The sequence below is a fragment of the Chrysochloris asiatica genome, unplaced genomic scaffold (assembly GCF_000296735.1).
Source record: "Chrysochloris asiatica unplaced genomic scaffold, ChrAsi1.0 scaffold00275, whole genome shotgun sequence".
Taxonomy (NCBI): Eukaryota; Metazoa; Chordata; class Mammalia; order Afrosoricida; family Chrysochloridae; genus Chrysochloris; species Chrysochloris asiatica.
The window spans coordinates 2,383,213-2,399,943 of NW_006408793.1; the positions used below are offsets into that span (position 1 = coordinate 2,383,213).

The window sequence follows — 16,731 nt, forward strand, 5'->3', positions numbered from 1 at the left end:
TAATGAAACAAGTTATATGAATGGTTGAATGTGAAACTGATGTTGCGCCCTGTAAACTTTCACTCAAACCACAATAAAAACCTTAAGTTAAAAAAAAAAAAATGTTAGTAAGCAGCTTCGGCTTTGAATTAAATATATAAACCTGATATTTTGTTTCATCTAGATCTAAGCAAGGTTTGAGATTCTATACTTCTCTTTCAAATTGTTCACAAGAACCCATCTTCCCTATAATCACTAAACATTCAAACACTAAGTTACCAAATGTTCAATTTTACTGAATGGATAAAGAGAAAATAACAAGGAGCAACTGGATCTACAGATTGTGGATATTTCTTTTCATATATGTACAGTAAAGCCTGTGAAAGCCAGAAACTGCGTACAGCAGAAACCTGTCAGAAAGGGGAAACTCAAATATTTTCCACCAAAACCAGTGATAGTAAAGTTGTCAGATTGTACCTTATCAAAGTCAGAGAACTTGCGCAAGGCCCAGAAAAGCAAGGCAGTCCCAAAGTTTCTGCTTCACAGATTTCACTGTAACCAACATTGTAAGTTGCTAATCAACAAACCCCCTTTCAATCATTGCAATCTCCATCACAGTTTTATCATTCTCCTTTTGAAAGACTGGAATTTAATCACCTCTTTCTCTCATTGCTTACCTAAGGAAGTTACCAAAATAAAATACGAAAAACCAGGAAATTAGACTAGTATTTCCTAACTCTGGCTCACACTCACAGTTGCTTATGTGGGAACATTCATAAATATCCACACTTGTCCTTCATCTCAGACCAGCTGAATCAAAATTTCAGGATGAGACTTGAGCATCTGTCTTGTGTGGCCAGGATTGAGGCATAATCAATCCTTCAGATGTAAACTATACTATCTGACTATGGAAAGCCCTGGATGCTGCAAATGGTTAGCTTGATCAACTACTAACTGAAAGGCAGACAATTCAAGTCCACCTGGCTTGATGCGCTACTTCCTTCCACCATGCACCCCCCACCCCAGGCTGGCGGGGGGTGGGGGGAATTAACCACTGAAAATTCTGTGGAGCACAGTTCTACATCATGAGTTGGAGTTGACTGTAATGGCAAACAGTTGATTTTTGTTTTGGGAGTTGGGGGTGGATGGCGTTAAACTATCATTAGCTGAACAGGGCAAATAATAAACATCTGTTAGCAAATAATAGCATGAAGGAAGAGTTTATACCAGTCAACATGCATATTTCTGCATTATATCTTCCATTAAAAGATGGCCACTGAATTTTTTTCACTTTTCCCTGCAATGATCTGAGAGCCTTAGGCTGATTGGCCAACTCTACATGGGTGGGTGTACAGCCTCATTTTCAGCACATCCTGTTTGCCAAAATATCACTGAGCCAACAATTAGCTGAATTTTATGTCCTTCTGATTGCAAACATCACAAAGTTGTGAATGAATAATATATATGAAGGCATTTTCTTGGGGGAAGCAAACTCCCACGAAAGATTTATAGCATTGGTCACCACTGCATGCAAAAGTTCACAGCTTCGTCCTATAGGAATCTTTCAACTGACCCAGGGTTTGTATGTGCTTGTACTTTGGAAACATTTTTCTTAGGAAAATGCAGTTCTCTGTTAAATGAATAACACGTGTGGAAGGGGAAATGAGTTTGCTGAAGCCACAATACCTTTGAAACGACCTGTAGCAGTTTTCCAGTAAACGAAGCCATCGTATAACAGAGTCCTTTCTTTACTTATCAAAGCCTGTTTCCTAAAAACATGGCCATTTTTCAGTTTTGTGCATGTCTTATTTTCGATCTTATTGAGGATGTCAAGCCATTTCTGGTTTTTCTCATATTCACTGACTTTTGAATCCACCGCAACGATCATGTCTTTAATTAAGCAAAGTGCTTTACATAAGTCTTTATGTTCTTCAGTTCTTTCTACATGGAGGAAATAAAAAGAAAAAAGAAAGTAGAAAATACTTTTATTTTTTTTAAAAATACACTTAAATCAATCATCCAAAAAAAAAAAAAATCCCCTAAGGAAATTTTTTAATTTAATATAAGTTCTATACTATCACTCTGTACCCCCTTACCCCAAGAGAACCTTTAAGCATCTGTGTTTACAGAGGATGTACGTTATCAAATACACTTCAACTGAGGAAACAAAAGGTTCTCTAGAGCCTAAAGCAGCAGAAATAAACACTTGGAAATAGCAATCACGAGGAATGAGAGTAAGTCCTCCACATGTCATAAATATTCCCAGGCCCTAAATATCTTAAATACATAAAATGTGCATTTGATCAGAGAACCTCAAGTGGAACCTGATACACATCTTAACAAGGAAGCTATTTTCTTTCTCACTGCCTGGGAGAGTACACACATCACTATTTTACTACACCTTATGACGCTAAGCCCACACCCCAGAAGGATTCTTCTTGATAAAGAATATCATTTCATAAACAAGAAAGTTGAATTGAGAAAACTGAAATAGTGCTTACAAGATGATCTGGCCAAAAAGAACCTCAAACTCTTCTGACCACGCAGAAACAAAGTCCTGTCTTATATTGCACTTCATGAGGAGTCCTGTTATCACAGTGGGTTATTAGGTATTGGGCTACTGATGGCAAGGTAAGGAGTTCAAACCCAGAAGCCACTCCTTAGGAGAAAGACGAGACTGCCTGCCCCGATAGAGATTTAGGGTCTCGGAAACCCTGTGGAGCAGTTCTGCTCTGTCCTACAGGGTTGTTATGAGTCAAATCAACTAGGTGAAGAGCAGTGGGTTTGTTTTTGATAAAGCACTACACTGTTCAAAGTGTACCTGACCTGTATGTTTATTAGAAATGCCTACTTTGTGTCCCTCACCAGACCTAGGAAGTCTGAATCGAGACAAGATATATCCAGAGGAAAGTTTTACTCAATCATGTTTGAGAAACCACTCATAATAGAAAGCAGCAGCGATCCAGTGTTTCCAGAAGTCCCAGAGAATGTGGACTACTAGTAGGGTCTGACCAGAGGAGGCAGCGCCTCCTTGGCCACCATATTGACATATGGGTTCTGACCCATAGTGACCCTGTATAGGGTTTCCGATGAACAGCTGGTGAGCTTGACCACCAACTTTGAGACCAAAGCAACTTTGTAGCCCAGCTCATTAACCCACAGCACCACACCAGGGCTATATAACTATATTGTTGTTTTTGTTGTTAAGTGCCATCGAATCAGTTCCAACTCATAGTGACCATGTATAGGGTTTTCAAGGAGCAGCTTGAACCACCAACCTTGCAGTTCAAATGACTTTGCAGCCTGACACATTAGCCCACAACGCCACACCAGGACAGGTGGCATAAAAATAGGACACCAGGAGTAGATGCTATCATTCCTCCATGTATGTAGTTCTAAATGATGAATAAAATGAGAAGAATTATTATGCTTTCCTACTGAACTGTTGATGTAATGCGGTGCCATTCAAGTCAGGTGTGACTCAGTAAACCGTGGATTGAGTTTTTGTTTTATTTTTTTAATGTAAGAAGTTGAGGTTTTTTGTTTTTTAGAATTAGTGCACAAGTTATTACCTTTTTAACTGACCTAAATTATGATAATAAATCATAATGCACAGTCCCCATGCATTAAGCACCTCATTTATACCAGGTACTGCTCTGAGCACTATGTAAAACTATCATATTTCATCCTCATAATTCAATAAAATAAGGATTATTTTACAAAATACTATTATTTTGTAAGTGAAAAAACTGAGGCTAATTTAATTAATTTGCCCAACGTATGAGTGGCAAGCCAAGCAGATACAACAGCAACCCAAGTTTACTCAATTCCACCCCCAGGGCTTTGTTAGCATCATACACTGCCACTTTGACAGTACCTTTTACTCAAGGTTCATAAGCTAGCCTGAGGAATAGGCAGTTTTATTTATTGATTCATTGCACTACTATATATTTTGGAGTCCTGTGTAGTGCTGTAGGATTTTGTTGTTGTTTTAAGTGCCATCGAGTCAGTTCCGACCCATAGCAACCCTGTGTAGGGTTTCCGAGGAGCAGTAACTACAAGGTCAGTGGTTCAAACCCACCAGCTGCTCCTCAGAAACTCTGAATAGTGTCGCTGTGAATTGGAATCGACTTGACATCACTTAACAACAATGACGACATGTATTTATTTATTGAGAGCCTATTTTGTATTAGCCACTGCATTGAAAATAAATCTGTGAACCAGAGAACCAGACAGACACAGGCTTCAAGGAGCTCTGGTAGTGTAATGGTTACAAATGGGACTGCAAACCTTAAGGTCAGCAGTTCAAAACCACCAGCTGTTCTGTGGGAGAAAGATGAGGCTTTCTTCTCCCATAAAGATTTACAGCCTCAGAAATCCTGCACAGGGTCGCTATGAGTCGGCACCGACTCCATGGCACATAACCAACCAACCACCATAGTTCAACTACATTCATTAGTAGCTTCTTAAAGGCCAAATGCTACTACCTAAAATTTGATGAATTAACAGGATCAAAGATAGCTTTTTCATACTTTTTTTTTTCAGTCTAATGATTGAATGTTTGGCGCTTAGTGAAAGAAGCAACAGCGTTCATTCCACCAGGTGGCTGTGAAGGGAGTAGGAACACAAGAAAGAGGAGTTATTAAGAAGATTAGGATCTGGGGAATTAGGGAGAAGAAAGTCAGGGTTCAAAGTACGAAGAAACCTGCTTGATTTGGACTACTTGACAAAATTGAAACCATTGGCAAAGTCACATTATACAAAATAATTTCTCAAAATTAATCCAAATCTTAAGACTTTCTCAATTTCCCCATAATGAAAAACTTGATGAATCAGAGACCACATGAATTTATAACTTTTTAGTATACTCTGGCTGGTTATCACACTCAGATGCTAACCAAAAAATTGGAGTTTCACATCCAACCAGAGGCAAATCAGAAGAAAGGGTTTAGCAATCTATTTCTGAACAGTCATTGAAAAATCTGTGGAGTCCAGTTCTACTCTAACACATGAGTGGGAATCAAAAGCAAGTGGTTTAACTGGCAGCCACATTTAAAACTAATGAAAGAGGCAAACGCATGTTCCAGAAACCATCACTCACCCTTTGTGTACTGCAATATCCTCTCCACCAGGACAGGGTATTTTGTAATTCGCTGAGTGACCAACAAAATACACTCTGGAATTCCTCTGCGCCGAGCCAAAAGGTTACTATTCCGGAGCTTAAAAAAATATAGACACATTTTTATATACACACACTCTACCTGTATTTATTTTTTAGGTGTGAAGTTAATAATATTTACAAGGAAACTGCTACAGTATAATTCTATTCATACTAAAACTTGATTCATTGTCATTAAATTGTATACCTTGTCCTTAATTTCAACACTCCAAGATTTCAGGAAGTTTATTTTTCTCTGATGTATCTGTAACTAATCCCCAAAGTAAACAAAGTCCAATACTTCTAAGCACTAAAATTTATGATTAGCAAAAGTTTTGAAAAATGATAGAAAAAAATCTAAGAGTTTGAATATGAGTTAGCAGTTAACTATTTGTTTTTCCAACTGGTCTTCCTCCACATTTATTATTATCTATTACAATACTTGAAAGTTCCTTCTAAGTAAGGCAACCTTTACTAAAAATATCAAAGTACTTAATCAACAACACTCATACATGTGAAAAAAAAAGAGGAAAGAGAATTTCCTAACATTTTTTAAATTCCAGAGAAAAATTTACATTGTGGGAAATTTTACAGGACGAATTTCTTTAAATTGGACAGAAAGAGGGGAAACAATTATATTAAAGAGATTTAATCATTGCTACATAAACTATGTGAATCTTGATCAGACTCTGATCTAAACAAAACAATTTTGTGAGCTGACCAGGGAAATTTGAATGCTGGCCAGGTATTTGATGATGTTAAGGAATGATTTGTTAATTAATTTAGGTGTATTCAAGGCATAAGAAGCCTCAGTGGTGCGGTAGGTTTCATAGTGGGCTTCTAATCGAAAAGTTGGTGGTTTGAACCCACCAGCTGATCTGTGGGAGAAAAAGAAAGTAGTCTAATTCTGTAAAGATTTACAGCCTTGGAACCCTTAGGGAGCATCTCTACTCTGTCCCTATAGGACCATGATGAATTGTAAGTGACTCAACAGCAGTTTGAATAATAAGAGCATTTGGTAATAATAGCATTTTCATCATAATTTTTTTTAAAAGAGACCATATTGTTTAGAGAAACCTACTGAAATATTACAGATATAATTCTATGATTTTTGAATTCGCTTCAGACTAACCTAGTAGTGATGGGGTAAGGGTCGGATAACAGGAACATAAACAAAATTAGAGTGGCTGTGAGATGATGTCTACTGAATTGAAACTGGGTGATGGGTATATGGAAGTCCATGGTACCATCCTCTCTATTCTGGGATGCGAGTGAAATTCCCCTTGGTACAAAGGGGTTTGGGCTTTTGGTTGTTATAGTTGTTTTGTATTATGCCCTGTCACGTATTTCTCTGTTTATTCCCTATGACATCACCCTCCCACCCACAGACCAGAGCAAATACACTAATAAGGACAGAAGTTACTACAAAATCCTTTTCAACTCTCCATAACAATTTCCCAGCACCTAGAATCATCACTTTAGGGAGTTCCCTGACACCTAAAAGGGAAAGAGTCTACTCTTCTGAGTTGATGAAGAAGTGTTTCACATCACGGGCCTGGATGGGATGACGGCCAAAGTTCCTTGGCATTCTGAAACATTATGATTCTAAAAGGCTCCAACCATAGTCCAATAATAAAAGAAAACCAAAAAATGGGCAAAGTTGTCTTCTCCCCATGTATGTCAAATACTGTCTCTCCAAACATTCACATGTCCCCTATTATTTGGAGAATGACGCCTCTCTTTACTTTTTCCTTTGGCTCTTTTGATTTATAACTTACTTCTCAGAATATAATAAATATGCCCAGAAGTTTGGAGGATATGGTTTTACAAATATAAACCAGGAAATGATTTGGAAGAAATATTTTACTAGCACAAGAGAAGACAAGTTTCCATCTTTAAGACTACCTTATCACTTCCTTCTCCTAAAAAGCTGCACCAAGATGTACAGATTGTTTAAATCATGTAAGAAAGAAGTATGAAGAGTTTCACCAGACTGCTTTACCAATTTATTATAGGGTTTTCAAATACTGACCTTGATAAAATTCTGAAACTTCTTATTCTGCTGTAGTTCTTTAAAGAGGCTAACTGCTTCTTTGTGGTGACTACAAAATTCTCCATAGATTTTCTTCATTTTATTTGCATTTTCTTCTGAAAACTGAAAAGAATAACATTCAAATAACATTTTATAAATTTCATCACTGAATCAAACACACAAAAATGTTTTCATATACTTCAATTTTTTTTTTTTTCAGATAAAGAATAGTCATCATTGGATTTGTGAATTTAAGAGGGGGTAAGGGGAGAAAGTTGATATTCTTTTTTTATAGATTCTATCACATTCAACCATCAAATAGACACATGAAAAATGTATATTTTCTATCATTTTTAATGGTTGTGCAATTTATTATTTTGATCTGTAGTTTTCATACTGTGTAAAGGAGCTCTGGTAGAGTAGTGGTTACGAATAAGGCTGTGAACCGCAAGGTCAACAGTTCGAAACTACCAGCTGTTCCGTGGGAGAAAGATGAGGCGGTCTGCTCCCATAAATATTTACAGCCTCAGAAATCCTGTGTAGGGTCTCTACGAGTCGGAACCGACTCCACAGCAGAAAACAACAAACAACAAACAGACTGAATGAAACAGGGCTGTGGGTCTGGGGTTTTGGTGTGGTGCTGCAGGTTAGTGTTCTGGACTGCAAGGTTGATTTGAACTGCAAAATTGTTGGTTCAAGCTCACCAGCTGCTCCTAAGAAGCTCTATACAACATCACTATGAGTCAGAACTGACTCGACGGCACTTCAAACAACAAAAACAGGAGGCTCTGGCCTCCCAAAGGAATCACTGAATGATTTGACCTTTTTCTTTTACACTAGTTAATTGACAATACCCATGAACTCACAGACTCACTTGTCAACTGGGAATCTGACTTCTATCAGTATGTCAAGAAGGAACTGTTATACAAAGGCAGACTATAGTGAATTAAGCTCAAAGAGAATGAGCAATGGTTTATTAACTGATGCAAAGAAGTACAGATGCAGGCTAGGATGTGTGAATAAGCTAAAAAATCTATATAGGAAAATCTACATGGCAACCCATTTAGACTCACGGTGGCATTTGTAATTATATGAGTGTAAAGTTTCAGACTATGAGGGCTCTACATACACAGTCAAGATCATTGCCACAGAAACAAGAAATAAAAAACATCCCTTTCTTGGAAAGTACTTAAAATTTACATGACCACCTCTGTGATCTTTTCATCTTTGCTTAGAGTCTTAGCTATGTTTGAGGGCAATGTGCACCAAAAGATGAGCCTGAAATCACTTCAATTATTTAAATAATAGTAAGAAGAAGCAGCTTAGTTCTAACTCTAACAAAACATATGCAGGACTTGTTCTAAATCTAACAAAACATACACATGACTTTTATGTTGAAAACTGCAATTCAAGTGAAAGAAACTGAAGATCTTAATAAATGGAGTGACTAAAATACTAGAAGATCCAACATTGTAAGGATGCCAATTTTCCCTCAATTGATACAGAGGCTTAATACAATTCTTATCAAAATCTCAGCAACTTTTTTATAGACATGCATAAATTATAAAAATTATATGGAAAAGCAAGAAACTAATTAGCTTAAAAACACTAAAGAAAAAAAAGAGACTTAAGAAAAAAAGGAATAATAAAGAATAAAGTCTACTCAATTTCAATATTTATTGTATAGCTACAGTAACTAAGATTGTGTGGTACTAGCAAAAAGATAAACATGTACATCAATGGAACAGAAAGCAAAACCCACAACAGTCACCTGATTTTGAACAAAGGTATAAAACCAATACAATGGAGAAAGGAAAGCCTTTTCAACAACTAACACCAGAGCAATAGGACAACAGCAAAAACCAAAAACAAAACAACAACAACAAATTCAATCTAAGGTGCAACTGGGGAGCATGGTGACTCCACACAATAAGCACCGGACTGCAAACCACAAGGTCCACAGTTTGAGCCCACCAGTCATTCTGGGGGAGAAAGATGAAATTTTCTGTTCCTGTGAAGATCTAAAGCCTCAGAAATCTTATACAGGGTTGATAAGTGGGAACCAACGCAACAGCACTTAACAAGGTACAACTACTGACCTGTCCCTGCCTAGAGGAAAGAAAAATGATGACAAATGAAGATGCATAGAAACAATTAGTCGAATGGACTAACAGACCATGTGAACATAAGTCTCCATGACCCTGAGACCAGAAGACTAGATGGTACCTACCTACCTTTACCAACTGCTCTGAAACGAATCTCATCAAAATGTCATGGATAGAATGGGAGAAAAATGTGGAACAAAATCAAAAGGCCAGACTTACTGGTTAGATAGAGACTAGTGAAACCCTAGAGACTATGACCTTTAGTCACTGTTTAGATCTGGAAATGAACTCACCTCATGGCTCAACTTTTAGCCAAATAGTGTTGTTCTTAGGTGCCAATGAGTCGTTCCTGACTCATTGCCTAGGTACAACAGAACGAAACACTTCCCGATCCAGGACCTACCTCACAACTGTTGCCACGCTTGAGCACATTGGGAACACGGAATGGTTTAAAATTAAGAAAGGTGTGCAACAGGGTTGTATTTTTTCACTATACTTATTCAATCTGTATGCTGAGCAAATCATCTGAGAAGCTGGGCTATACGAAGAAAAACGTAGCATCAGGATTGGAGAAAGACTCATTAACAACCTACGATATGCAGATCATACAACCTTGCTTGCTGAAAGTGAAGAAGACTTAAAATACTGATGAAGATCAAAGACCACACCCTTCGATATGGATTACATCTCAATGTAAAGAAAACAAAAATCCTCGCCACTGGATCAATAAACAACATTCTTATCAATGGAGAAAAGATTGAAGTTGTCAAGGACTTCATTCTTCTTGGATTAACTATCAACACTCATGGAAGCAGCAGTCAAGAAATAATTTGCATTAGGTAAATCAGCTGAACAAGACCATGTTAAAGTGTTGACGAGCAAAGACCTACAGTCAGCTAAACAATAGACAGGTCTATAAGGGAAACAATAAGACTAAGGAGGTGCTTACACCTTAGAATAATCAACCATTAGACATCAAAAGGTCAGTATTTAGCCAAAAACAAAGTTTTGAAGGGTTAGGAAAGAAGAAGAAATGAAAATAAGAAACAAAGAGAGGAAGTGGATTAGGAATGTTAACACTGAGGAGACTGTAATCAATAAAACAAGATATGTAGAAATTGTTGAACATAAAACTAATTACCTACTCTGTAAACCTTCATACCATGAAGAATAAAAAGTTAAAAGAAAAATAATTCAAAATGAACCTATTAAAATATAAACCATAAAACTTTTAGGGAAAAAAAAAAACTCTAGGAGAGTATCTTTCAGATCTAGGACTAAGCTCGAGTTCGTAAACTTGAAACTCAGACAATGATCCATTAAAGAAAAGAAATAAAAAACTGTATTTCGTCAAAATTAGAAAACTTCATTCTGTGCTAAGAGAATAAAAAGACAAGTTACAGAAGGGGAGTAAATATTTGCAAATATTGGACAAGACTAGTGTCTAGAATTTATAAAGAAATCTCAAAATTCAACAGTAAGAAAACAAACAGGCCAATAAGAAAATGGGCAAAAGACATGAGTAGAGATTTCTCCAAACAGGATATTGTTGTTGTTGTGAAGTGCCATTAAGTCGATTCTGGTGCATAGTGACCCTGTATAGGGTTTCCAAGGAGCAGCTGGTGAGTTTGAACCACCGACCTTGCAGTTCAAATATCTTGTAGTCTGATATCTTAGCCCACAGTACCACACCAGGACTCCAAAGGGATATGCAGATGGCAGATAAGCACATGAAAAGGTTCGATATCAAGATGCATTGGGGAAATGCCATTTAAACCAATGAGCTATCGCTGCACACCTATCAGAATAACAAACAATCAAGACTAGTGACACCGCCCAATACTGGCAAGGATGTAGAGACACTGGATCACTTGCACACTGATGGTGAGAATGTAAAATTGTATGTTGTTGTTGTTAAGTGCCATTGAGTCAGTTCCAATTAGGGTTTCTGAGGAGCTACTGGTGAGCTTGAACTGCCAACCTTGCAGTTCAAACCAACCTTGCAGTCCAGCATATTATCCCAAAGTATCACACCAGGACTCCAAAGTGGTTCTGTTGTTGTTGTGAAGTGCTGTAGAGTTGATTCTGACCCATAGAGACCCCGTATAGGGTTTCTAAGGAGTGAATGGAGAGCTTGAACTGGCAACCTTGCAGTTCAAACCAACCTTGCAGTCTAACACATTAACACACAGAGCCACACCAAGACTCAAAATGTCATTTTTAAAAGCAATTTGTTAGTTTCTTTTTAAAAATGTCCACATATAACTGCCATATAACCCAACAATTGCACTCCTGGGTACTTCTTCCAGAGAAATGAGAACAAGTTTGCACCAAAACCTCTAGGTGAATAATGACAGAACTTTATTTATAATAGCCAAAAATGAGAAACACTAGATGTTCTTGGAAAACTGAATGGATCAACCAATTACAGTATATCAATACCATAGAATATAACTCAGCAATAAAAAGGAACAAAGCATTTATACAAACAGTCACATGGATGATTCTCCAAAGAATTATACCGAGTGAAGAAAGACAATCCAAAAAAGGATACATCCTCTGTGATTCCATTTACATAGCACCCGTGGAATGACAAAATTATAGAAACGGAAAGTAGGTTAGTGGTTGTTAGGGTTTAAGGAAGGGGTGGGCGTGGGAGGGAAATGAATGTGGCAATATAACAGTGGTGTTGTCACTGTTAAGTGCCATTGAGTTGGTTCTGACTCATAGTGATCCTGTATAGAGGTTTTGAGGAGCAGCCGTTGAGTTTGAATCAATGACCTTGTGGTTCAAACCAACCTTGAGGTCAAGCACTTAACTTACGATGCCACACCAGGACTCCATAATATAAGGGTAAGATGAGGGATTCGTGTGGCTATGGAAATGCTCTATTCCTACTTTGATCCATCAATGACAGTTTCCTGGTCATGATGTGGCATTATTCAGGTTTGCAAGATTATTCAAGTTTGCAAGATTATTCAAGTTTTCCCTTGGGGAAAACTGGCTAAAGGGTACATGAAATCTCTTTGTATTATTTCTTATAACTGTAAATATATCTACAATGATATCCAAAAAAAGTTTATTTAAAAATGCCAAACCCCATCTCGATTCTATTTAAATAAAGTCTTTGGGGTTGGGGTATAGTAATCCTCATTTTTTACAAAGCTCCTCATGTTCACAGCTTCTCATCAACATCAGTGTTTCCCCCGACCAAACTACCATTACATTCCTGCCCAGCCTCTTGAGATCAGATGAGTCACCATCCTTAGAGGGTACCATACATCCTTAAACTGCTGTTTCTCTTTGTGCACAAAGATTTCTACTCCCACACCCATTGCCTGTTGATTCTTCTGGTTTAATCTTCAAGAGACAACTTGATTTACAAAGTACTGAAGGGATGGACTCCTTGCCGAATCCACTAGGTATGGCTAACAACTGGAATACAAAATGAAACTTAAATTCTTTTCTCTGACAAACAAGCATCCTTTCCCCAAAGGACCACCAAGCTCATACCGTGTGACAGTCAGTTGCCCAAACCTTCTTCTCAAACGAATCCCTGACTTGACCCACAAAAAAAGTGCGTAGTGTAGAACTGATGTTGTTATGTGCCGTGGAGTCGGTTCCGACTCACAGCGACCCTGTACAGGGTTTCCGAGGCTGTAAATCTTTAGAGATGTACAATTTTTGTTAATTCTGCAAGTAACGTAAGGATAAGATGTTTTCGACACCGTTAAAATATAGTAAAGTCATGAATATTTCAACCAAGGAAAGAGAAAGACAAATAATTTCAAGTGACAAAATATAGTGAAAATCTTGCATTTCATGTTTGAATGCACTCAGGTGCAAGTTCACTTAGACACAAGCCCAAGACACATTCAGACGTTATTTTGCAAAATATTATATCATCTCAACTTGATCTTACATTTTGGCACTATAATGAGGGGACAACAGGTCTAAAATTTAAAGATAATCTGTACTACTGATAAAGTTTGATGACTAACTATAATTACAAATGTGACTTTTTCCATTGTTGGACATGTAAAAGCAGCTACTGGGTACAAAGCTTTTAGGTCTTTTTTTGTTTGTTTGTTTTTATGCACCAAAATAACTGTTGTCAACATGTTTATTATTTGTGTCAATAACTTAATCCTTCCATATTTAGAGTGCAGACCAGCAGCTGATCCCCATTGCTATATATGTTTTCAAAAATTCATATTTTTTAATATTTTATTGAAAAGACCTTTGTGACAACTAAGGGGACTTTTCTGGGTTTTCTATTCGGTTCCATTGATGTAAGTATCTATCCTTCTGCTAATATCAAACTGTCAGCTATAGAATAAGTCTTGAAATTGAGTAATCTGATTCTTCCTATCATATTCTTTTTCAAAATTGTTTCAGCTATTCTAGTTCCTTTGCTTTTCCATCTCAATTTTATAATATAGCCACACACACAAAAGTTTCTGGGATTTTTATAAGAATTGCATTAAACTTCCATATCCATTTTGGAGGAATTGGTATCTTTACTGTGCTGAGTCTTCCATTGGAAAGTCATACTAAACCACTAGGAACTGATCTCCATGACTTTTGCCAGGTTGCTCTGTTGTTCTGGTTAAGTGCCATCAAGTCAGTTCCGACTCATAGCGACGCTGTATAGGGCTTCCAAGGAGCACCTGGTGGATCTGAACAGCCAACCATGTGGTTTGAAGTCCAGTGCTGATCCTACAGCACCACACCAGGTTGCTTTAGGTCCATGCAAAACAAGGCACTTAGGTGAATTCCTTGTTTTGTTTTATCTAAGTGATCCCTTCATTCAATACATATGGATTGCTGGAGATACAGAGTGCCCAACTAGGGAACTCTTCCTGTCCACCTAGGGCTTACAGTCCAGTGACAGTAAAAGATTCCCGAGTATGTTGCTATAGATGTTTCAAGATATACTCTTAGCTCATGTGAAGGAAAGCATAGATTTTGAGTCAAAAGTCACACTTACAAATTATGTGAAGTTGAAAAATCATTACTTTCTCCACTTCAGGTTTTGTATCTGTTGTCGTTGTTAAGTACTATGGAGTCAATGGGAAAATAATTATCTACTTCACAGTGTTGTGAAGGTCAAATGAGGTAGTATATATGGAAGTACCCTAAAAATTGTCCTGTTGTGGTGCTGTGGATTAATGTGCTGGACAGCAAAGTCAGTTTGATCCACAAGGTCGATGGTTCAAGCTCACTAGCTGCTCTTCGAAACCTTATACAGGGTCAGTATGGGTTGGAACCGACTTGACGCCATTTAACAACAACAACATATTATAGTCACTGAATGCATGTTATTTAACCTCTCTATTAGCATGTTTTTAATAGAGTCTCTTCTGAGAGATGGAGGGGGAGATCAGCAAGAATTGTCAAACGTAGTTTTGGTCATTGTTGCTGTTTGGCAATTAAGAAAGTTGTCCATTTGCATAGATGCCTCCAGAAACCCAAGCAGCTAAGAAGAGCCTCATCCAGTGAGATGTTCTTGTCTTGAGCCTCTCAGACACACGCTCTAGGGCTTGAATAAGAGATTTGTCCCCATTGCCTTTAAGATAAGCCATCATTTACCTTCACAAGGCTCACCAGGTAAGCCATGTTATTAGAGAGCCCATCACAGCAAAAAGTCTGAATAAAACGTCCATAAGGGATCAATTTCTGATGCTGAGTCCTGAAAAAGGCAGCAATGGGGCCAAGGATGACCCAGCCATATCATATGACAGCCAGTGATATGAAAATGAAGCAATCCTTGGATGCTAAATACTCTCAGGCATCAGCATACATTCCAAATCAAATAAATGAACACCAACCAAACCCACTGGGCAAATCTAGTAATGAAACTCATTCCCATTTCTCTAGAGGTTTTCAACACTGTAGACAGTCTGCAAGCTATTAGGTTTTTGAGGTCAGGCAGGACCTTTCTTACCTGCTGTACTAAGATGTCTCCAATTCGGTTGATGACAAAATTTCTGTCATTGTTACTGCAGGCTTCCTGCCTTCGTTCCTTCATACTATAAAAGAAGTGTCTGTGGATTTCAAGTAACTCATCTAAACAGGGGAAGATTTTGTCTACAGTGCTGTGGTCCAGCTGCAGCTCTTCTTTCATCCCTTTTCTGAAGATCTCAGCCATGATGAAGAGGGTCTGGATGTGATGCAGTTCTGTCTGCATGAGCTCTGCAATGTGTGAGCAGAAATGAGCTTTAGACAGCAAGTCATGCCACAGACTTCACTAAGTACCTCAATACTATGTACTACCAAAATAAAAAGGAGGAATGATGAGAAGCCACTTCTCTTCTACTCCAGAAGTCATCATTGATTAAACATTTAAACCCCAAATTGTATTACAGTATTTTTTTCTAGATACTATAAGAAGTATACATCTTTGCAGGATCAGAAAGCCTCAGTTTCTCCTATGGAGTGACTGGTGGGCTCAAACCACCAACTTTGTGGTTCACAGTCCAGTGCTTATCCTACAGAGCCACCGTGCTCTCCACAGACACAGTGGCTTCTTATAGTGCCAGCATCAATGGACTCAAGCATGGCAGCAATTGTAAGGTTGGCCCAGGACTGGGCAATGTTTCATTCTGTTGTGCATATAGGGTCGTTAAGAGTCGGTTCTGACTCGATGGCACCTAACAACAACAAACAACAACAAAAGAAAGGGGAATCCAATATATAAGACTCTATGGTGTCTGTGGAGAGCATGGTGGCTCTGTAGAATAAGCACTGGACTGTGAACCACAAGGTTGGTGGTTTGAGCCCATCAGTCACTCCATAGGAGAAACTGAGGCTTTCTGCTCCTACAAAGATGTATCCGCCTTGGAAACTCTAAACAGGGTCAGTATGAGTCAAAACTGACTGGATGTCACTTAACAACAATAACAAAATGTGCCTGAAACTCTCATAACTAGCTAGTGTCTTTAAATATCTTCAGCAAGGGGCTAGGCCTTATTCCTTCCTGAGTGCTCTGTGATACCTAAGTGTGTTCCCATTAAGTGTGAGCACAAGTCACTGGGGAATTATATATGATAAGATTCTTTAATGCAAACAACAGTTGTTGTTGTTATGTGTCATGGAGTTGGTTCTGACTCATAGTGGCCCTGTATAGGGTTGCTGAGGCTGTAAATCTTTAAGGGAACAGAAAGCCTCATCTTTCTCCTGTGGAACTGCTAGTAGTTTCGAACTGCTGACCCTGAGGTTCACAACCCGATTCGTAACCACTACGCTAGCAGAGCTCCTTGCAGAGAACAGTAGATCCTTTCTATTTTCAGACTCTGTCTTCAAAATTCCATCTCTTGGGGGTTGGGGGGGGGGAAGCATCATGACAAAGGATAGTAACAAAAAAGTGAAAAGACAGTCTATAGAGAAATGCAGGAGGAAATACTTACAAATCATATATCTGACAAGGTACTTACAGCTAGAAAAATAGAATTCTT

The 16,731-nt window shown here is 38.1% G+C and overlaps 1 protein-coding gene across 1 annotated transcript in view; it reads right to left on the reverse strand.

The window, feature by feature from the left end:
- Positions 1–16,731, reverse strand: part of ARHGEF28 (Rho guanine nucleotide exchange factor (GEF) 28) — a 183,022-nt gene that overhangs the window by 87,443 nt on the left and 78,848 nt on the right. Inside the window, exons 14-17 of the mRNA XM_006874402.1 lie at positions 15,222–15,469; positions 7,170–7,292; positions 5,081–5,198; positions 1,666–1,920 (exon numbers count right to left, since the gene is read on the reverse strand). Coding sequence (XP_006874464.1) covers positions 1,666–1,920; positions 5,081–5,198; positions 7,170–7,292; positions 15,222–15,469 — 744 coding nt within the window. The remainder of the gene's footprint in view (positions 1–1,665; positions 1,921–5,080; positions 5,199–7,169; positions 7,293–15,221; positions 15,470–16,731) is intronic.